The following is a 23517-nucleotide window of genomic DNA, read 5'->3' on the forward strand; positions in this document are numbered from 1 at the left end:
GATTTCACAGTAGCTACTAGCTTCTAGCAACCTCCAGCGACTAATCACATCATAACTATAAAAATGACCAGTGCCAGATTGTCAGCAACTCGTCTCTATGCCTGTGTCAGTATGATCTCACTTGTCCTTTAGGTGTTTTATATTGAAAGAAGTAACATGCTGCTTTTGGAAATTAAGGCATTCAAGGTTTTAAAATCCCAAACGAGTATCAGCAATGCTAAATGCTAATAGCATTCTCTGTGCTCGCTTTATAAACAACGTCTTTTGCGTGCTAACCAAAATGTAGCTTCTAGAGAGGCTGCTCCCTGATATTGTTGCCATAAAGATAAAAGTTAACATGTGCAGCAGTGCTCTGGATCCGATTAATATCTTTGTACAAACACCCCAAGCAGTCCTTTTTGATTCAGTTTCATAAATGCACGCAGTGGTACATTTTTACATATTCATTGCCAGTTTTGTCCACTGTCCAGTGGTATTATGGGCTATTTGTTAATAATAATTTAAAAACAAAAGGATTTATGTAATTCAAATTCATTAGTCATGTAAAATGCCACGTCAGGAGAAGGAAATTCAACATAATCATCATTAATCACAGGCTCTGGTCTCTTATCGTACCTTATTGAAATATTAATGTGGAGAACAGCTACAGGTGTGAATATCGTGCTGCTTCAGGCCTCTGAACAATAATCCACTTGTGGGCTCTAAATGCAGCAGCTCTGTCTCTGCGCTACTCATCAGTTGTTGTGTGAAGTGACTGACGTGACAGTTTTCTTTAAAAGCAAAGCTGTTGCAGTTCGCTTGTTTTGCTCCTTGGTTGACAGTAGAACACCAGTAACCACAAAGACTGATACTTTGTTTCTAAGTGACTCTATTTGTCATTCAGTAGCACTAAACATTACCATTTACCCTTTGTTGTCAAGGATGCATCCTAACAGTTTAATCTCATAATTGGTGTATATAATTGTGTCAAATTTTTCTAATTTCTTTCCTCTAAAATGTTTTATTTTAATCAAAGTGTATTTTATTTTTAGAGCACCAGTTCTCAAGTACAGTTATCTTTGCTCACTGCGATCTGCAAGAATGAAGCCAATGTATAGCAATGCTTTTTATGAAATCTTTTGTTTAGTATGATGGCGTTTGTAAAACCTCTTATTTATTGCCAGTTCCTTGAATGGTGTCAGTGAAAAGCTGGGATGTCAAAGGGCCTATAATTTCACCAGAAATAACCAGAACAGAGCCAAAGGGTCCACCCTGCATTCTCACCAGAAAATAGCTCTGTTTGACACAGATTGTAAGACTTTGACTGTTTGAGTCTCGGTGTTGAACAAATGGTTGAATGACTCATGTCACTGTTGTAGCTAACTTTTGAATGGATAAACAAATCAGCTAAAAACAAACCCACTCAGATTGATTTCAGGGTGCTTGAATTGCCTTAGAAACAACTGCATAGATGGGTTATATTTGTGATGTCAAGTGGTTTCTTTTCTCAACAACTCTGAGAAAGATGTCAACATGCAGTAATACAGAATACCTTTTTTATGTATATTTTTAATCTGTTTAGGAACTCCACATACTGCATGAAAGTGTCCATGTCGATGACCGTGGAGGAGAGTGACGAGGGAAAATGCTTCAGTAGCAAAATCCGCCATCTGGAGAAAGCTGAGATAACCCACAGCAAAATGATCCACTGTCCTGATATAGAAGACTATTTGGCTCCATATAAACAACCGCAGATGACCTGGTACAAGGTATGGCATGAACGCAGAAAGGTTTTAATGAGTCTTCTGTTTAAGGTTGCGACTGATCTATTCTGCCTATGTCTCCCGTTAGGAGTGTGAGCTGGTTGAATGGAGAAGCTCCATCATTGTTAATACCACACATATTTGGATACCTGAGATAGAGGAGGGAGACGGGGGAAATTACACCTGTGAATTGCAGTATGGATCCAGATTGGTGCGAAGGACAACGCAACTCAAAGTCACAGGTAGGACATAATGAATGGATGGAGATGGGATACAGTCCAAGAGACTGGTCACTAGTCCACTGGCAACTTTCGGTTGCTTTTGGTGTATTGCCAACCAGTTGGCACTTGATTTCTAGAGGCTGCTGTTGTTGAGGATACTGCACTTAAACTGTTATTCTGTTATTGCTTTGCTAACACATTGCTGCGGTCGCTTGTATTTTCCATAGAAGACCACGCACTAACCACTGAGCAACGGGAAAACTGCAAAAGTGCAACACAAACTGGAAAAGGAGAATGTTCATAAAAATGGCGCCTTACTCTGAAACCAACATAGTTTAAAAGACTCACCTTTTACTTTGAAGGCAAGGGTCTCCATTTCAGGTTTGCATTGCTCTTTTCATAGTTTCACTACAACTAGGGGCAATGGCAGCCATGGACCCCCAGAAAGTACTTGTCAATGGGTCAGGAAATAAACTGATTTTTAATTACAAGAGGGTCACTGACTGACCTCAGGTGTACTTGGCTAGGGCTTTAGCAACTGAGGAACTGCCAACAACCTCCAGCATCCACTCACAACGTCCACTCATTTTTCCCTTGTGACCAGTGGCTGTCTGGCAATCACCAGTTAGCCTCTAGGCTTTAGGGTTAGGCCTCTGGATCTAAAGGCCTGGGCATATAGAGTTAAGAATATGCATCAAATTCTGTCAAGAAGACTCACACATTAAATGAGCAACAGTGGGTGAGAAATAATCAAAACCAATATGGACTATTGAATTTGGTTGTAGAGAATATAACGGATGGGACGGGCAGGGATATATATCACTAAAGCTTTGCCAGCTACTGCTTTGCAGTGCCAGCATGTGACTGGAAAGGCACTGTGTGCCTGTTGGGTCAGGAATACATAGTATTTGATATTCTACTGGACATATTTTCTATTGCATTTTTTTTTAAATTGTAGAATTGATGAATTACCGTTCCATGGATTAGGGGTCAGCTGACTATCATCAGAGAAAGCAAGTGGACTTAAAATATGGTCAGAATATGTACTCTGCTTCCTTTTAATATACAATGGATCCCTCAGTGACTCCAGAGCATCCATTACTTTGACAGATCCCTTGACTCAGCAATACATCATTCATCATTACTACAGCACTTTTAAAGTTTCTTTGAATGCACATTTCAGATCTACGCTAAAACAACGGGGTACATTCCTGGTATCATTTTGTATATTTGCATTAAACTTTGAATATTTAAAGCTTCAGTGGCTTTTGACTTAACTTTCACTCAGCAGAAACATCTGCTCCGTGCTGTTATGTCTTTAAGCTTACTTCCATCTGCGCTTTTGTTATGTGTGTGTGTGTGCGTGTGAGCGAGTGTTTTGGGAGGAGGGTGGCAGTCCTGCTTGTGTTTTGCTGTTGTGTCATGTACCATGTGCAGTCGGTCTTTATGAGCGACACACTGTGCTAATTTTGTCCTAGCACACATTCTTAAACATGTGCCTTGATTTGCTTCATGCATTGTGATATTATTTGCATTCTGACACTCGTATACACATGAAGGAAACAGTCTAGAACACTTACTGCTCCATTTTACTCATATTTTGAATCCCAGCACCAAATTCAGTGTCCCTCTCAACTCGCACTTCTTGCTATAGTTCAGATGCACAGCTTCCTCTTGCAGTGTAGGGCTGAACAGGCAGTACTACATTTCTTGTGTTTGGTGTTGTTGAAGGGGTTAGTTTCTATTGCACCCCCTTGTTGAATTGTCACATTGGACCATATCCTGGGTTGTGACAAACAGAGTTTAAAGGTGAAATCAGATATGAGCCTTTTACTCCAGCTTGAAGAAAAAGAGTCATATCTGTGTTGCAAGAGCTCAACATATGTTAAACAAAGGAAGTTAAAAATTCAACTATCTATACTTTCCCAAAACATTATGATGCTTTTTTTTAATTAGCTCACAGTAAATAAAGTTTGGCGCACATTGGTAGACATTTCGCATTCCCCGATACACATTAGAGTCGTCATCAAAGGAATCTGACTTTCTTTGTATACTGGCTGTTTTCACTGTTCCTGCACTTGATATTTGTTTGCTAAGCCTTTTAACACTATCCTATGAATAATTCAAGCATAAAAAGGTAACCTAAGGGATGAACCAATGTTGTGTCTACACATAACATACAACCAATCACTCTGTCAGAGAACCAATTTTAGGTTGCACATTTAGATAATTTGTTATTAGCATCCTGTTAGAAAAAGAATTCTTTCGTTGAAACTTTGAAAATTGCCAAAGATAACACAGTCTGACATAAAATATTATGTTTTGGATCAACAAGATGATTACCAAAGAGCTATTAGCTAGAAACATGTCTTTATGATGTGCAGTGTGTAATTAAAAAATTAATGAAACTGGACAAAAGAAAAACTGTCTACAGCACATGAACAACATCTGATGGTCATGTCCTTTAGAAATAAGAATGAATCCAGACCCGACACAGGACCTGAGAGATGCATCTGGCACTTCAGTTGATCCATCTATTGTTCACAAAATTGGTCATAACTTAAAATATTGATAAAACTAAAAAACTCTTGTTGGCTTATATAATGTATTTAACTATATGTTTGCACGTTTCAGTAAATCTCTGCATCTATTTGCAAATTTTTCTAGCAAGGCATAAAAATAAACGAGGGTTGGCCAAAGGCGTTCTCGTATATCCTGGTTACACAGTGTAGACAGAAAGGTAAAACAGCTTTGATTATTTCCCCCAGATTCTGATCGAGCAGATGTGAGACAGCCTCGTGTGGGAGTGGTCTGACTGTGGCCATAACCAGGGATGGCCTATATAAGATATACTACTATATTGTTGTGGTAAAAGCAGGCTCACTCATGCAGAAAGAGCATTCAGGAGACATCTTGCGTAGAAGCATTTATTGCAGCATGCTCAGCCGAGGAGAACAGAATGCAGTATTATGGGTTGATGTAAAGGACCTGTCCACTGTGGGAGCTATCCTGATAAAAGGGCATATGTACTTTCATTTTTATTTATTCATTTCTTGACACAGACAGTGCCCACTGATAAACTGAAAAAAATCACATATAATAAAAATGAGTTAATAGTCCTATAACCTCGACTTCATTGTGTCTGGCCAGTTTTTCAAACTGCAACCTGAAATTGGAATAAATTTGGGTGCATTGTTCATTCCTCTCTGCCTTTGTCACTCTCACAGACGCAGCTATGTGGCAGAGAAGACATGCTAACGCCAGGTCTTTTTTCCTAACGGGCTCTGTAGGTCTTTGGTGTCTCCAGACAATTGCTGAGTCATCACACCGTTCCTCTATAACCCTGCCTAAGATATAATTTCTCCACATATACCATAGGACAGCTCAGGTTTTCTCTATGGATGAAAGTAAATACAAAGTTTACTGTGAAGTTTTCAAATATTTCAAGGAAACGTAAAGTAATTTCTGAAAAAGAAACCTATTGCTAACTAGAGATGGACGGATCGGTCCGATACTGACGTAAATTACTGGATCGGATATCGGAGAGAAATAAAAAATGTAATCCGATCCATTAAATATCAAAAAAGCACCTCACAAAACTTGCAACACGGCGTAACTCGGCTCATAATCTTAGCACATCGGAGAAGTGTGCATCACGTGATAGAGCGGCTGTGTGTATTTGTAGCCTCGCTACCAAACCGGCATTTCATCTCCGAGGAAGTTTTCCCAGAGAGAAGTAAAGCAAGTGTGTAAGTTCATCTCTGAATGTTTGTAAAGCATTCCAGCGTTAAGCTTAACAACCGATATATGGAGCGACTGTCTCTCTCTCTCCCTCCATCTCCTGCTGCTACTTACACCCAAGTTTTAATCTGATGTAAAATATATAGAAGGCCATTACTGTATATAGGAACTATTAAGTCTAATATACCCTAGTAAGCTACAGTACGTTTTCCTTTGGGAAGGTACCATCTGTGCAGTCTGCAGTTCTGTTGAAGAAAGATGTTGACTCTATTTAATTATTGTTGAAAAATAATTGATTTCTGTGCATTTTTTTCCACACTGCATCAAATTAAAGTTGATTACGTTGATTAAGCATCATGAGGTGGAGGGTGGGGGGTTCCCTATTTTTTTTTTTTTTTTTTTTTTGCTGGGAGTTGTAGAGCCCTATTGGTTAGGTTGCTTACTCTTTAAAATACCAGAATAGGGAGGATGGAGTAGGTTTAAGTTTATTAGATTGATCAGTGTTGCTGAACTATGAAATATTTTGGGTGCAGTGTATTTTTTGCATACAGATATAACAGAATAACTTTAGTGTTTTTGTTTTGTTTTGTTTTTTTTAATTTGAGTATTAACTTATACAAAAAGCAGCAAGATATAAAAAAAAAAACAGTTTTATTGATTAAAAAACACTATATCGGATTCATATCGGTATCGGAAGATGTCCAAATTTATGATATCGGTATCGGTATCGGTATCGGACATAAAAAAGTGGTATCGTGCCATCTCTATTGGTAACACAATTTCTGAAGAATATCAGAGTGAATTCCAGCTTGATTAAAGTTTAGTTAGAATGAACGACGTGTAAAGGAAAATTGAGACCTACCACTGTTGCAAGGGATTTTTTTTAAAATATAAATGGTGAGATTTAGTTAATTAGCTAATATATAAACAATCAAATAACAGTGAGTCTACAGGAGCAAAACAAAAAAAATTACCAGAACGTTTGCTGTAAGTAACATCATGTAGTTTCACTGCTCTGGGCCAATAAAGGTCAAAATGGGCTGTATGTGGCCCACGATAAAAAGAGTTGGACATTCCTGGTTTACACATTTATACAACAGACTTTGTTTTCTTCTCTGCAACAGGCTCGGTTTCCTCACTGTTTTGTGTCACTAATTTAACACAGTTTCCTGAAAGAGGATGAGGCTACAGCTCGTGTAAAAATATGCAAAACATGTCATTTCATTATTCTGAAAGCACATAGTGAGGTACATTATTATTAACTGTGACATTTCTCATAAGAAATATGACAGGTCCTGCTGGAAGACTCTAATTGTTCATAAAGAATTTTTCCTTATTACGTTTCATGCTAGCTAAGGCTGCATGCTGTTTAGATTTTACCAGCTGTTTGGTTTTATTTTTGCCTGCATCAGATAAGTTACCTAAATGAGCAGGGAGGCAGACTAACGTATGGGGATAGAGACAAACTCAGTGATGCAATGTGAGCATGAAGCTTTGTGGGTTTATATATGTGTCAGCTGCATGCTGCACATGCCAACTGCTATCAGGCCAATTTATCTTGCCCCGTTTAGGAGGTTAGAGTAACTCTTTGACACTTATTTCATTTTATTCATCTGCTTATATCTATGACTATTTCTCACTGCCTCCAGGGCTTAAGGACACATTTCTGGCCTTTCCAAGCCGATGCTCATGACCTACTGCAAGTTTGTGCACTAAAATTCATACTGTATCTTGTATTATGTAATGAAAATTCAACATTTGAGAAGCAGCATTCAACAACACTGTAATGATCTGGTTTTTGAGGATTCTTGGAAATCAGCATCTGCAGTGGACACTTACATTAATGTTCAGACGTGTGCTGATGTGTGCCCGGGCCTCATCTAAACATCTCTGTCCTTGATCCTGTAGGTGGGTCTGTGTCTCTTGGCAACAGGGTTTCTCATCATCCTTTCCACATGAAATTGAGATTAAAGTAAAGAGTCGGGTAGAGCCGGCAGATCGACTTTTCCCTTCGATGTTGAATCCAGGTATTGGAAATACACCGAGGAAAAAAATGCAATAAGAAGAAACATTTTAAATGTCACACTCTCAGCAAGTCGTTTAAAGCGCCTTTCTGTTACTGCTCTCATTTAAATATTTAAAAAACTGTGATTAATTGCTGTCTCTAAGAAAAGTGTATATTTTATAAAGGAAGAGAATGTCTTGTGTTAAAGATGTGATTCTCTTATTGGAAACTGGAATATTTTTCCAGACTGTAACATTTGGGATTACTTTGCATTATAGCAGTTACCAACTACTTGCTTGTCAATCCAGGTTCCTAGAAATGACATTTGTAAACATTCATATTGTTTTCCCAGTTTATCTACCGCAACTCATCACCCCCAACCAGTCAAAGCCGATGGTGGCCCCTCCCCTAAACCTGGTTCGGTCAGAGGTTTCTTCCTGTTAAAAATGAGTATTTTGTTCCCACTGTTTCCAAGTGCTTGCTCAAAGTTGTTGGGTTTTACTCTGTCTGTATTATTGTAGGGTCATCCTTGCAATTTACAGATTATAAATAAAACTGAGATAAATTGAATTAAATTGAAATAACAGGGGACAGTGTTATTGCTGGATGGAAGATCTTTGAAATAATGCTTTTTGCATGGAGATGATTAGAAGAGTAGGTCGGTTTTCTTCAAATCAACTCAACTAATGTTTATATTTCAGTTTATTATACAAGTGGATATTTGGATGTTAAGAAGTGAATGTAAAATTGTGGGTGAGGAGGCAGAAAGAAACTGTCCATGAACAGAAAGTGCAGCATGGTGTACAGACATAAAGCCCTTTGAGGAACTCTAGGTTTTGTGACAGTGGGCTATATAAATAAGACTTTTCTTACATAAGCAGGGCCCAATTATGAAGAAATACTGTCTGTGAGCATGAGAAATATATCAGAATATACCGCTGCTCTGACATGAGCAGCGCCCGCAGTTGAGGAGAGAAAAAAAATCCAAATGCAAACATTGCCTCTCTGCGTCTGTGACACCCTTTCAGAGGGAGATTCTTCATCTTAAGAGTTTCACTTCTTCTTTAAGTGCCGGATAATAATCATAATTGTTGGAAGAAGAACAGGTATGCTATAGCAGAGCATATTTTGTGTACAACTATATGTGAAAAAAAAGCTGTTAATATGGTCTATCCAAGCAGCTGAACGGCAAAGTTTGCACAGTTGGTGTAAATACATTACTTAATATGCATTTTCTGCAGATGTATTGTGGCTTATACAAAGCATATTCTTACCCTGCCTAAATACAACAGGCATCACAGGCAGTTAGCTGAATAGCATTACTAATGACTGCATGCATGTGCTATCTGCTGCACATACTGAAGCTGTGTGCTGTATGTCAGTAGCCTCTGGTTACACTTTGGGGCTGAGGATGAAGGTGTGTTTTTAGTTCCTTTAGTTCTGTGTTCCTAAAGTATTGTGCATGTGTGTGTATGTGTGTGTCTGTCTACATATCACAGAGTCCAGAGTCATATAGCATTACAATTGTTGTCTAAGGACCCTGCACACACACAAATACTTAAGGAAATATGTACCCACAGAGAAACAGATGAAGCAAATCCACAGTCTGCTGGGTAGAACAAATCTGACCAGGTCACATCAGAGATAATTCAGGGTCAATGGAGCATTCAGAGAGAGGAGAGATAAATAACAAGGAGAAAGTGAATTACAAGAAGAGGGAAAGAGCAACAAAACATAATAACAGTAATGACCAACTGTCTGATCAATGCAGTCATTGCAGCAAATTGTAACAAGAAAATAGACTCAATAGCTTGAAATTAGCATCTTTGATGTAAAACCACAGGATAAATGTGTAATAGAGCACACTGTGATGTCTAAAATAAAAACATGTATTAATAAAGATGTAAAATGCAGCCAAAACTATACTTTCGTTATAAAGACATAATGGATTTAAGTAAGTAGAGTGACAGCTTGGCCATGCTGTGCCCTCTGTTCTGTTGGGATTTTTATCTTTATTTCGAGCATTTAAGTATTCTGATGTTGGCGTTTAGTTCAAAGCACAACTACGCACAATCTAGAGCACCATCTGACATAAAGCTGTTTACAACTCAATCGCTCTACATGATCATCCAAAGGATGTTTTGTTAGTTGCTGAAATGACAAAGTGAGTGATTCTTGGAGGAAGTGAAACACATTTTTGAAAGGATGTTTCTGCAGGCAGACAGAGGCAAAGCTATAGCAGGCTGAACTCTCTAATTTGTTTTTGTATCTGTCGAGTCCCACGGTGAAGAGCTCCAACAGCCCTGAGCTGCCTTCAAGGGCAATCTGCTAGCTGTGTGTGTGTGTGTGTGTGTGTGCGCGTGTGTGTGTGTGTGTGTGTGTGTGTGTGTGTGTGTGTGCGCATGTGTGTGTGTGTGTGTGTGTGTGTGTGTGTGTGTTCTGGCCTGTGAGTGAGCACAAACAAAGAAAAGTAGTATATCTGATGCAGCCTGTGCTCTATTTTCATGTGTGTGATACGGAGAGAAAATCAATAAATGTGGACACCTGCTCTGAAATTGGCAATAAAATCAAATCAAGGGAAACATTATCAGATATGTGACAGATCACAACTATTTCCCATCACATAATTACCAGCGTTGTGTTTCTTTAATATTTACACATTGCTGATTTGAAATGAACACTGCCATTACAGAGATTATAGGATTTTGCTGACAGCACCACAATCACATTAGTATTACATGATGTCAAATTAAAGAAAGAAGTGAAGACATATTAATATTGCTGTGGTGACTGACCACATATAGTTCTAATGATTTACTTAAAGTATGTGCAGTGTAAGGTCAAAAACCAAACAAAAACAAAAATCACCATCTATCAATTTTTTACCTCTTATGTGGGGTCGGGTAACTTTGGCAGCTGCCCACGCAGAGATAAGAAACCAGCCTGCCCACTGTGTCTCACCGAGGGTGTCTCCTTTTTGGAACACAGTCCAGAAAATGAAACTAAGAAAGTCTTCCAAAGAAATGACTCTCGTCGTTCCAGAGCTCACTGAGGCAAGCCCGACTATATCTAGTCTGTATCTCTACACCTCACAAATCAACACCCCCTGCAGGTGGTGATCCCACAGGAGTGAGGGCCTATGACTCCTCTTTGGTCTGTGCCCAGCTGGGCCCAACGGGCTAAGGCCCAGGAACCAGGCCTCCCTTGAGCGCCTTCCTCAGGGCCCTGATAACTCTTTTCTGGACAGGGTAAACTGGCCTATTGATCTTTCCTCGTTCATTGGCGTCATAAAAGAAAACCCCAGACTCTAATATTTTGTTTGAGTTTAGTGTTGATGATGTAGCATCGCTTTATGTCACAACACTTACTTTGATCCCGTGTTGTCGGGCTGGTTCCTATCCCAGCTGCCACAGGACGAGAGGTGGGGTACACTGTGGTCAGCCTGTCACAATGTTTCTTATTATTTGATTGTGCCGGCCGTAGCATTTCTGTAACCCATCTTTTCTTTTTGTTTCATGCTCTGAGCTAATCTGTTAACATTTGCTCAAATAAACAACTTCTGCATTTTTAAGCCGCCCTTTCACTGTTTTCGGCTTTTCCTCACGCTCTTCCCATGCATAGTGATTTTTCAAGAAAAAAACTCATCCATATTTCAGAGGCAAAGTAAAATGTGTGTTAGCAAAGTACACAGCATTCAGGCTAAATTTAACTGCAGAAGATTTCTCCATTGAGGTGCGTCTTATGTGTGTGTGAGAGCAGGACAGAAGCAGCGAGAGAAACAAAGAGTCAGAGACAGAGAGGTAATTTATTGTGGCGCAAAAATATTTGGAACCTCAGTGGAATAATGTCAAGACTAACGCAAAATTATTTCCCCTGCATCCCAGTTTTTCTCTTCCACACACACTCACACACCCACAGAGACAGAGAATGCTTTTAAAAGTCTCTTTTCTGTTAAACCCACTCTGTGCACATCTATTACTCTTACACATATAACACACATGTACTGTGTGAACGTTTTGTTCTTGCATGCATGTCTGTTTTCCTCTGTGTGGCGAACAGGCTCGTGACCTAGTTAGATACTCACCTTCTAATTCATTGTGAAATTGACTGTGTTCTCCAAAGACAGAAGGCGAAATTGAAGTAGAGACAGGCTGCAATAGATACAAGGAAAAGGCATAAGAACACGTCATTCCACCGTTCTTTTGGGCTGATTTTGAGGGGGAATTCATTATTTAAAAGTTAGAGCTCACGGCTTGTTTGCTGTAATATTAAAAAAGATAGATGAAGCCAATTTGAGCCTCCATCTCCTGTTCACTGTAACCAGTTAACAGTATTTAGGCTCCGGGCAAAGTTGTATTTGTCAAAATGTCCTTACATCAAGGTGCCTTTGGCTTTCCTCTCCAGCCAGTGATGTGGATGACTGAGCCTTGCTTACTGTAAATGAAACTACTCTCCACAATAAAAAAATGACTCTGTGGGATTTAACAGATCATTTTATAAAAACAATTTATTTAACATACCTTTAATTTAATTCCAAGTCTTGTTTTAGAAACATATCATGATGAGCGGTAATTTCAGCAGTTACACAACATGAGGAAATCAGAACACTAATATCTAACTAGGAGATATCAGACATGTGGATACTAGAAAAACTATTTGTTTTAGTGTAATTAACAAGTTGAAAACAGAGCTATTGAATGTTTTCCACAGGAAATGTCATCGTGATTATTGCAAAATGGTAATAGGGCTGTGTGAAAATTCACACTGAAGGTGCGAAGGCGGTTAAAGTTGAGTTTTAGAGAAAACAAATTCTGAAATGATGTACACTGTAATGAAGTTTGATGGGTACAGACGAGTAATTTTTAAAAATCAAACATGTGGAATGAGTCAGCTACAAAACGTAACCACTGCCTCTTAATGAAGGGTTCAGTTTTTAATGAAGTGGTTTTTGCATCCAGCAAATAATTGAAGGTCGCTCAGCAAAAATACGCACATCAAACACTTCTGGTGTTTGTGATGTGTGTGCTGACTGGAAACGCTGTATGTTGGTACGTAATTGTCCTTTTCTGTGTTTAATTGTTGTTTCAAGCATCTAAACTGCACAGTGGTGGGAAGGTTTCGTATGTGGTGACAATTAGAGAGTGTTGGACTAAAGATGATGGTGCATGCATCAGACCAAGTTAGTTCATAAGAACAACAGAGCTCCTGCACACCATCTCACTTTAATATCTGGAACATGCAGCTACAGCCTGCTCCTTACATTGACTTATGTGTCTGTCCCGCTGTGCCTTCTGCTTTACTGGGGTAAATGACTTCTATCCAAATATTGGCCATTTTAATGAATGTGCTAGACAGAATTGTTTTTTTTTGGAAGACTTTCTTAGTTTGAAAAAAGTAAACAAGATTTTTGCCCTATGTTACATCAAATTCATATGTTTTTATAAAAAGCAGAGCAGTGGTTATGCTTAAATGTACCTGTTTTTCTTCACAGTAGGTTTATATTACCTAGACAATTGCTTTATTATAAAACATAATCATTCAGTTGTGGGTATTGCATCTGTTGCCAGGGTTACAGCCCACATCTTCAGTACATGCAGAGCAGCTGTGGGTTTTTTACACAAACTGTATAAAATATGATTTACTCTTGTTCACTCTTTAAAAATATTATTATAACTGAAAAATCCTTGTTGAAAAGACACACACACAGTGTCTTATTTGTGTAGTAATTAATGACAATGTGTTTAAAAACTGTCCTCAAACTACCTACAATATTAATTCCATAATGATGCTAATTTATGCTAGCAATACCAAAATCACAGAGTCTTTTATTACATAAAAACAGCTTAATGATAAAATTGTAAAAAAAATCCTAGCAGGCTTCAACAAACTTGTTTTTTCAGTACTGTTTTTCAGGACCGTATTAAAAATATTTTTTTGTCTATTTTCTTTTAAAAAATAAAACCATGTAGATAATTATTTACATCTCAGGCTCCAGTGGTGTGGTGGCTGACACATGTGCTTGGTAAGTTAAATCCCAAACAAACATTGGTGGACTACCTGCTGTAGTGCCCCCTTGTGCCAAGGAAGCAGCCAAAAGTAAAACCAACTGATATTTGGTTGGGTTTTTTGTTACTTTTATGGTCTTTTTCAGGTTAGTCTTTTGAGGTTGATGTTACCCTATTAACTATCAAAATACCAACTGTCATAGTTGATGTTTACTTCATGTTAAATAATAGTTTTTCGCATCAAATGGTATCACTTTAATCATTAAGATCTGTTAGCTTAGCTACACAGATGGTGTTTTATGACAGAACAGTTTTCATGCAACAACATCAACGCAATGTTTAGAAAAGAAAAGCCAGAGGATTCCTTCAGTCAGTAGAATTCATTAAAGAGGAATAACAGATTGTCAGTTTTCTCCAAATCCATCTGAAAGATGTTGACTGATGACTGAAATACTGCACCATGAGCTAGCCAGCTAACCTGCTTATTTGTTGCTGGAACTTTCCTGTGATAGGTGAACATACTGCAAACATCCCAAAGAGACAAGTGAGTAGGTTTGTCTGTATACTCTCAATCTGTTTTTTGATCACGTTTCAGTTTATATCACTAGGTATAATATTTCTCTTGCACTCTCCTTGCCCTGCGAACAGTAAGAAGTCAACCTGATGTTGTTTAGTTAGTTATTAGTTTATTAGTTAATTTCAGCCGAAAAAACTTACTTTGACTTGTGATTTCTATTTTTGTTCTATTTTTGTAGTGATTTAAATCAGATATTAGACTTAAATGTATCTTTTGGAGACATTTTTTTATACGCTGCTTTTGGTGTGTACAAGCTTATCATAATAATGCATGTGTGCATTTGGCTTTAGTGATTTAATATCCTTTGTTTTTTTCCACTTGAAACAAGATTCAACATGATTCAACCACTGGTCTGGAAAATAAGGGAGTGAGGAGCTCTATCAAGTATACACATATAGTTGCACGTACAAGATTAATTTGTCCACTGTTGCTGAAGGAAGGCAAAAACACATGTTCTTTACCTACACACACAGTTCCTTGGAAAAAGGATACAAAACACCGTGGATGTTAACTTTGTCTCCGAGTGTCTGCCTTTCCCTCTCTCACAAACACACATAAGAAAACCCAGTGGTCAAGTTAATTGCATTAGACCACCTTAAGATGCAGACCCTTCTGTGTCTCACACATCGATACCTCTGACAGAGGCAGGCGAAGGAAAACAACAAAAAGGACAAAACAGGGAAAAAAGCACATGAAAAATGCAAAAAAGGAGATAAAAAAAACCTATTTGAAGAGGGAACAAGTGGAACAATTATGCTAATTGGTTTACACCAGGTTACCCACTCCAGAACATCTGTAACAAACTTTGTTTGGCCTCCGTTGGTTTGACAAATATTATCCGTGGCATTATTATCTGTGAGCTTTGGAAAACGGCATCTCATCTGTTTCCTCTCTCAGAAAAGCAATCTGCGCTAAAATAAAATCTATGATAATTAACATTTGTTTACCAAGCAGAGAGCTCTCTGAAACTACTTTTAAAAACAAGTCTTATATCAAGTAGGCTCAACATATTACAACTGATGTAGATCCTGTTCTGTGAGATTTTGCTCTGTGATTCTGCGATGAACATGTCTGCCTAAACATGTTTTGTTTTCTGTATAGCATTAGCATAAGAGTGCAAATGAAATATTTTAAGACTCACTTCAGTTTTATTTATACAGAATCATAAATCACAACAACAGTCGCGTCAAGGTTCTTTATATTGTAAGGCAGACCCTACAATAAGACAAAAACCCAACAGCCATAAGACCTTCTATGAGCAAGCACTTTGGCTAGTCAAGTTGGTGCTCCTGTTAATTTTGCTGACCAATAAACTTCGTCATAGTTTTCATCAGTCACCAGGACAAAGTTATGAGCCAAGATTAGCTAACTTTGTTAGCAAGATTCAGCCATAAAGGAGGTGAAGTTCAACAAAGTGGTATCCAGGACTGCTAAAAACACAGCTTGCAGCACGTGTGTGATCTGCTTTATGGGATAAAATTATAGACTTTTATGAGTTTTATGAGTTTATGAGTCACTTAGCAATAATGAGCTTAACTAAGCTAGCTAGCAGTAGCTGACAACTTAGTTTATCTTTCATCCACATGTCGATACTTCTGCTTCCAAAAAAACAAACTTAGTAGCTAACGTTAATGATTTGAATCTGGTGTCTAAAACCAGGTTAACAAATGGTGGCCAGCTTTTACACTGAAGAGGGTCTAACTATTTATATGAGCTAACCATAAACTTAAATAAATAAATGAGCACATTTCCTTGAATTTTATGTTAATAAATATGTTAATGTGTTAATATTTAACCTCATTTCTTTGAAATGAGGTTAAATATTAACATATTGAAAGATCGCCCTGTAAATGCATGAGCACACTGTACATCAGAGAAAAGTGAACACAGTGAAAAGTGGAGAGGACATTTAGGAATATGTCTTCAAAGTGAGTTGGTCAAAAAGTATGTCTGAAACTGTCTGCTGACTTTACAGTACCACTCCTCTGTGATAGCAGCCGGTGTACACTGACCTCAGAAGAAGAAGAAGAAATGAGGAGCATATGGGCCTTCTGTGCTGCACATCTTTGACACACATACCAGAAAAAAGGACAGGTCTAATGGAGAGCATTTATTATTTGCAGTCCATTCGCTTAGATGCTCCAGGTCACTTACTTCTCTGCTTTATTTAAAACAGAGATAATGTTAATGAAATTACATCAATGTGTGTGTGTGTGTGTGTGTGTGTGTGTGTGTGTGTGTGTGTGTGTGTTTCTTTTAAAAAAAAGTGGGAAACATTATTTTTATAATAAGTAATTTCCTATCACATCTCTGGCCTTGTTTGAGCAGAAGAGTGATGCTACTGTCTCCATATACAGTGACAGTATCACATAACATATTTTCATTACTAAGTGATGGTATGTAGTACTTTTTAAGAGCCCACCAGTGGGTTATAGTCACAGCATAAGCGCACAAGCCAGTCACCCACCTTCACACCATAATTCTTACTAAGAATGTAGTGACTATTGTCAGAATCATTAAGTGCATTCATAAACTAAATAGCCTGATATTAAATCCATAAAGTCTTCCAAAACATTCATTCCATGTTTTTTTTTAAATTCATTACCCAAAACCCAGAAACAATTATTAATAAAAAAGTGGACGGAGACTGAAGTGCTTCTTTTCAGAGCTTCTAACTCACAGCAGTTTATCATTTCTCTTTTTATCCGACATTCACATCATTTTATTTAATCAGTTAGTTGTCCTTTTTTTGTCCTTTCAGTTCCTTCCCATCTTTTTTCTGCACGTTGAAACATTTCCCCTGCTTTTCCAACCTCAGGGCAAAAATGAATCTCTTAGTTTTCTCTCCTGTTGCTCATTTTGTGTCCTTTTTCTTTACTATCATACTACTTACTTATTGCTTTTTCTGTGTCTTCATCACTGCTTCTGTTCTCTTTCCACCAGCTCTTTCCTGTCCTTCACTTCTTTATACTCTTGCATTCAATGCACTCAGAAACAGGGATAGTATTTAATAAGGCTTACAGTTTTTTCTGATTGCTTAAGCACATTTTTTGTAACTATTGGCTATTTTTGCAAAACTCTACACACAAATAAGAAAACCTGTCACCCAATTATCAAAACATTGTAGTTCTCTTGCAAAAGCGAACACAGCTAGATTAACTCTTCACACCTTCGTAAAAATGGTGTTTTCGTATCAAACAGTACACACAAGCCATCATCTACTAAGCACACAATGCGCCAACTGCACACTGATGGTATGAATACAAAACACATCTGGCTTTTGCTTTCTCTGTGTACAGATGTCAATTTGAGGTCACACTTTTGTCATAGTGTCATGTAAACATACAAGGATCCAAACTTCAAGTATTGGTGTTTATTCACACTCATCAAAACCAAGACAAAGTCAGAACACAAAATAGGAATTTCACAAAAAAAAGGGGAAAAAAAGACAATCAGCCTACATCATGTCGTCTTTCTGGGTCCGGCCACAAAATTTCGTCCACATCGCATGCGATATCCTCCAGTCCAAGGCACCGGGGAAAATATCTCCTTGAATGCCGTATCCAGGCCTGACATGATGCCTGGTCAATATCTCCACATGCCTCCTCCATTGCCTGTAAAAGGGCTACCTGTTGATGAGGATGACGGTCGTACACTTTCCAGCGCCAGGCAGAGAAGAACTCCTCGATGGGATTTAAGAATGGAGAGTATGGAGGGAGGTTGAGTGCCATGAAGGATGGGTGGTCTGTAAACCAGTTGCGGACCAAAGCAGCCCTATGGAAACTAACATTGTCCCATATGATGACATATCGGGTCTGCTCTGGTCTCTGAACAGTGAGCATGTCATGCAAGGTGTCCAGGAATGCAATAATGTGTGCAGTGTTGTATGGGCCTATGGTTGCATGATGGTGAACAACACCATTTTGGCTTATAGCTGCACACATGGTTATGTTACCACCACGTTGTCCTGGGACATTGATGATGGCACGGTGTCCAATTATGTTCCTGCCACGTCTCCTGGTTTTACTGAGGTTAAAACCAGCCTCATCTACAAAAAGTAGCTCATGTCCCGTTGCATCTGCTTCTAGTTCCATCACTCGCTGGACAAGACAAAACAAATGCAACACATCAGGCCCATGCATAGCATTACAGTATGCACTTCCAAATTCAGAACCAATGACACTAGCTTACCTGCACATAGTCATATCGCAGTTGCTTTACACGTTCTGTGTTTCTCTCGAAAGGAACTCTGTAAATTTGCTTCATTCTTATTCTGTGGCGCGCAAGTACACGACTTAGTGTAGAAATGCTTGCACTGTGTATATTTTGAAAGATGGTGTCATTATCAAGTATGCGCTGCTGTATTTCGCGCAGTCTTATTGCATTATTGGCAATCACCATGTTCACTATATGGGTCTCTTGCTCTGGAGTGAACATTCTGCCTCTGCCCCCAACATCTGGACGTCTAGCAATTCTGTAAAGTAACAATTTCAGTATTTTTGCATGTATGGTACTGTTGTGTTTCTCATTAGAGTATGGCAGTGCTACAAAGTACTTACCGATTCTCATTTCGAAATGTCCTAATGATGCTTGCCACAGTGTAGCGGCTCAGTTTAGGCTGAACCCGTTGGCCAGCTTCCCTCAGGGTCATCCCATGGTTGATGACATGGTCCACTATTGTAGCCCTGATGTCATCAGTTATTCTGTTTCTTACTCTTCCTCTTTCCCCTCCTCGTCCTCTTCTTGCTCCTCTTTGTCCTCTTCCTCTAACTTCCTCTAACCCTCTTGCTTCTTCACCTCCACGTCCTCTTCCTCCAACTTCTTCACCTCCACGTCCTCTTCCTCCAACTTCTTCACCTCCACGTCCTCTCCCTCGGCCTCCTCTGATTCTCACTCTTCTCACTCTTACTGCTCCTTCCATTGTACTCCACATAGACAGCTTACCTGTGGCCTGTTTATAGTGCTTAGGCTGATTGCAAAGTGGACTAATTATCTAAAACAGTTTTCACATGTGAAAGTGTGCCAGACAGTTGGCAAAATAGTGTTAATGATAGCCATACATGTGTATAATTTTGCTAGGAGTGTGTTGGAAATTTGGTAATTGAGTGTAAGCAGTGAGTTGTGCCTACAGTTTTGCAAAGTGTGTGTTACAAAATTGCAAACTGAGTGCAAAGCAGTGTTTGTGCTTTTAGTTTTGCAAACTCAGTGAGTGGTTTTGCTATAAGTGTTAATAGTTTTAGGAATTGTGCTATAAGAATCACAGTTAGGGTTTAAGCATTCAGAAAAAACTGTAACACTATGCCTTGCTTTGTTTTATTAGTGCCATTGTGTACACACTGCACATCTGATGACCATAATAATAATGAGAAGAAGACAAAAAAGAGTTCTCATAAATGATGTCATAAAAAGAGAGAAAGATACATAAAGGTTGGAAAAGGACGAGGTAATGGCAAGAAAAGTGGAACTAAATTTATTATAAAGCATGTCAGCGTAACCTTTTAGTGACCTGAATTTCCTTTGTGCTGTATGTAATCTGACTCAGAGTAATTTGTATCTTTGTAACAAGGGAAACAGGACAGGAGAATCTCTCTGAGAAGGTTATTTCCACTTCAGCCAGACAAATTCATCATGTGTGCTCTGGCTCTGTGTATGTGGGTTGCCTTTTTGGAGATATGCACACATCTCTGTGTGTTTCCTGTCGTTGTTGTGTGATTGTGAGCATCAGATCTGATTTGGCCAGACAGTCTGACCTCCGGTGACTTCTCTCTCTTTGAATATTAATGTAGTCCTTTGCCCACAAATCCTTCTGCATCACCCTCATTGTGTGATTCACTAAAATTGCTTTATTTGCTAATGTACTTGCAAATGTTTCAGGTGGAATAATTTTCCATGTCTTTATAGGAGTTTCAATTAAAAGTTTATCTGAAGATTACAGTTTGAATTTTGGTTGCAATTTATTATCTTTACTATTTCAAACACATGATTCTCAGACTTGCTAATATTGTGTTGGTCCCTCTTTTGCTGACAAAACAGTCGTGACCAGTCGAGGCTTGGACTTCACAGCTGAAGGTGCTCTCTGGTATTTGGCACCATGTTGATGTTAACAGCAGATCCTTTAAGTCCTGCAAACTGCGAGGTGGGGCCCCATGGATCCGACTTGTTTGTCCAGTACAACCCACAGATGCTCGCCTGGATTGAGATCTGGGGAATTTGGAGACCAAGTCTACACTTCAAATTCATTGATGCGCTCTTCAAACCATTCCTAAACCATTCCAGCTTTGTGGGAGCATCATTTACCCTCTTGGAGGAGGCTACAGCTATCATGGAATACCGTTTCTATGAAAGCACCCACATGATCTGCAGCTTACATCCACACAGAACTTTGTCCAAAACATCACACTGCCTCTACTGGCTTGCTCTCATAGTGCATCCTGGTGCCAGGTGTTCACCGGGTAAGCAACACACACGCATCGAGCCATCCACGTGTGGTCAAGGAAAACATGATTAATTTGACCAGGCCACCTCCTCCTGATGCTCACGTCCCCTTTATTGACGCTTTCTGTTATTTAGAGGGGCCAGCATGGGCACCCCGACTGGTCTGAGTCTATGCAGCCTGATACACAACAACATGTCAGGCACTGTGTGTTCTTACACGTTTCTCTTTTCAGCAGTTTGAGTTAAAGTAGCTCATCTGTTGGATCAGAGCACATGGGCCAACCTTCATGCCCCACCGCCGTTCCTTCCTTGGACCACTTTTGATAGATACTGACCTCTGCACACTGAGAAAAGTCCACAGGAGCTGCAGTTTTGGAGATGCTCTGACACAGTCGTCTAGACATCGCAATATGGACCTTGTCAAAGTAGCTCAAATCCCACTTTTCCTACTTCCAGCATCTTTGAGGACAAAATGTTCGCTTATTCCCTAATATATCCCACGCACTAACATGTCCCATGATGAACAGATAATGGTTCATCAATACTGTCCAACAGTGCATGCCTGCATCTTAGATATATTCAACTGCCATGTCTTGCTGTCATTTTGTATGATGCAGGAGAAAATGATTAGCAACAGATAGATAATAGCATAGATATAAAGGTCTTAACAAATTCTGACGAGGGCCATGTTGTCTTCACCAGAGAACTGGTTTAGAGATGTCCAAAAGGCAGGAGATGTTCCTGATCAGCAGTGTTGAGGACCAGTGGTGAGAGCAGGGGCAAACAACAAACTGGCAACAAGGTGTTAAGAGATGTGCTGGGAGAACATCCCTCTAGCCTCGCAGACCTTAAACGACTGGCTGCTCACACACTATGGCACCAGAAACACCTTTAGGTATCCTGTAGCCCCTACGCATCGTTGAATTGGAGCTTTTTTGGTGACCGACATCGTATTAGGCAGGTGGTTATAATGTTTTGGCTCATCAGTGTATAATCAGCTCTGGAGAGTTGATGAGATGTGTTTGATGTCTTCTGTTTCCACAATTTGAAAGCAGAAGTAGCCCGCTGACATCATGTAAACATATCTTCACAAAAAAAGCGTTTTTACAGTATTTTTTAAAGGCTTTAATATTTTAAGACGGTATATTCTCTTTTCCACGACAGTTTCCTCAGAGGGAGAACTGCACCAAATGTGATTTCAGTGTAATTTTCCTTTACGTATTGTGTGCTAAGTGGAAGGAAGGACAGAGAAAGAGAGCCAAGAGACACAGAGAGAGAGCGAGGATGAGATGAAATGTGACACAGGTCATTACACTGGACTTAATGAACCCTGTTTGCCTTGATAACCACCCTTTTCATTAACTGCTGCTACACAACACCCTGTTTGCTTGTGACATACACCCTCCACTCACTGCCTGCCCATTGTCTGGGACCACAGAGTGAGACATTGGGTTAGATGAGAATGTGATTAATGACATCAATTAATTAGAGACAATTACAAGTAACTCTCACTCCCTTTGCCTCGTCTTTCTCTTTTGAGCCTCAGGTTGCTTTTATTTATGTTCAAGAAAGCTACGTGACCTTAACAAACCAACATTATTCCAGACATTCTGGTCTCATAGAAAAATACTCAGTGTACTGACTCTTGTAGCATTTATTCCACTGACAATAAAAGATGTGCTTGAGGAGGTGCAGCTGAAGGATATCGTCATGTGTGTCTTTTCCATTACTTACTGACCACACGTACGTGCTTGATTTCCTTCACACACAGTATAAATTACAGACAAAGGGCCGCTGTAATGATCAAACTCAATGAAGGGAAATATTATCTTTTTATTGGCTCGTGTGATTTTTGTGTCCCCGGGCAGGATCTGGAATGAATCAGACATGCTGTAAATTTACTGGACAAGGTCGCTAATTATTATGACTATTTACAGTCAGCACTTTCAGACTGTGAAATGCTTTTAATACTTGCTTTGATTTTGTATACCAACGCTGTTTGTATTTTTTTGTGATGTGATTTGACTTCCCAGTGCGTGACTCAAACCCTGTTATTTCAATAGGGTACTCGTTTTCATCATGGCCATCTCTCTCCTTCTCTCTTTCTATTATTTTTCAATCTACCTTTCCACCCTCCCCAGTGCTTGTTATTTAACAGGCTGTTGCATGACTCAGAGCACACTGTTACAACAAGGCTGGTGCTATTTTTTACTAGGATGAGGTTCCTCACCGCATAAATCATTCAACTAACAAGAGACACAGACACAGTGTCTACCTCTTGTCTTTCTTCTCCTTTTCTTGCTGCTCACTGCTTCACTACATTCATGTTTTATTTTTCTTTCCTTCCATCCCTCTATCTCCTCTCCAGCCTAATCAGAGGCAGAGGTAAATGAAGAGTAGATGAGCAGAATGGGATATTGGGAAGAGAATGGAGCTGCAATTAAGGGTTCTCCAGCAACAGAACATCATCAGAAAATCAAAAGACCTGATTGGATCCTTCAAACTGCTTTAACTGAACTGAAGAAGTTTGATGCTGTATTCAGTGCATACTTCCTTAGGAGGAAAAGTCACGGTTAATTTATCAGGGAGCCATGTTGATTTACACAATTGATGAAGCTGATGTAAATGAAGCTTGCCTGATAATGTCTTCATTTAACAGCAGTACTGCTGAAGACTCACTGATGCACGTGGACAGCGAATGTTGGCCCATGTGGTTCAGTCCAACAGATGAGTTGCTGCAGCGTAAACTGCTGAAAAAGTTTCTGAGAGAAAGGTGTCAGAATACACAGTG

General features: G+C 39.2%; 2 protein-coding genes across 4 annotated transcripts in view; one reads left to right on the forward strand and one right to left on the reverse strand.

The window, feature by feature from the left end:
• The window catches only part of il1rapl2 (interleukin 1 receptor accessory protein-like 2), a 446246-nt gene that overhangs the window by 306781 nt on the left and 115948 nt on the right, over positions 1-23517 (forward strand). For all 3 annotated transcript variants that reach the window (XM_087847635.1, XM_035910998.2, XM_006781884.2), the window contains exons 5-6: positions 1562-1748; positions 1831-1984. In XM_087847635.1, the coding sequence (XP_087703761.1) occupies positions 1562-1748; positions 1831-1984 (341 nt within the window). The remainder of the gene's footprint in view (positions 1-1561; positions 1749-1830; positions 1985-23517) is intronic.
• On the reverse strand, positions 17744-19224 carry LOC148106116 (uncharacterized). The gene is made up of 3 exons (XM_087830005.1): positions 18851-19224; positions 18483-18765; positions 17744-18391 (listed from the first exon to the last, which is right to left on the reverse strand). Exons 1-3 carry the CDS (start codon positions 19222-19224, stop codon positions 17744-17746), a joined length of 1305 nt encoding a protein of 434 aa, XP_087686131.1.

Source organism: Neolamprologus brichardi, chromosome 2, assembly GCF_056152115.1.
Source record: "Neolamprologus brichardi isolate AB-2024 chromosome 2, ASM5615211v1, whole genome shotgun sequence".
NCBI lineage: Eukaryota > Metazoa > Chordata > Actinopteri > Cichliformes > Cichlidae > Neolamprologus > Neolamprologus brichardi.

Excerpts from the sequence above, each read along its gene's own strand:
- LOC148106116 (XM_087830005.1), bottom strand. The coding sequence starts at position 19,224 with ATGTGGAGTACAATGGAAGGAGCAGTAAGAGTGAGAAGAGTGAGAATC. Across the intron at positions 18,766-18,850 it reads ACATTTCGAAATGAGAATCG|AATTGCTAGACGTCCAGATG; the intron begins GTAAGTACTTTG and ends GTTACTTTACAG. Across the intron at positions 18,392-18,482 it reads TGCGATATGACTATGTGCAG|CGAGTGATGGAACTAGAAGC; the intron begins GTAAGCTAGTGT and ends TGTCTTGTCCAG.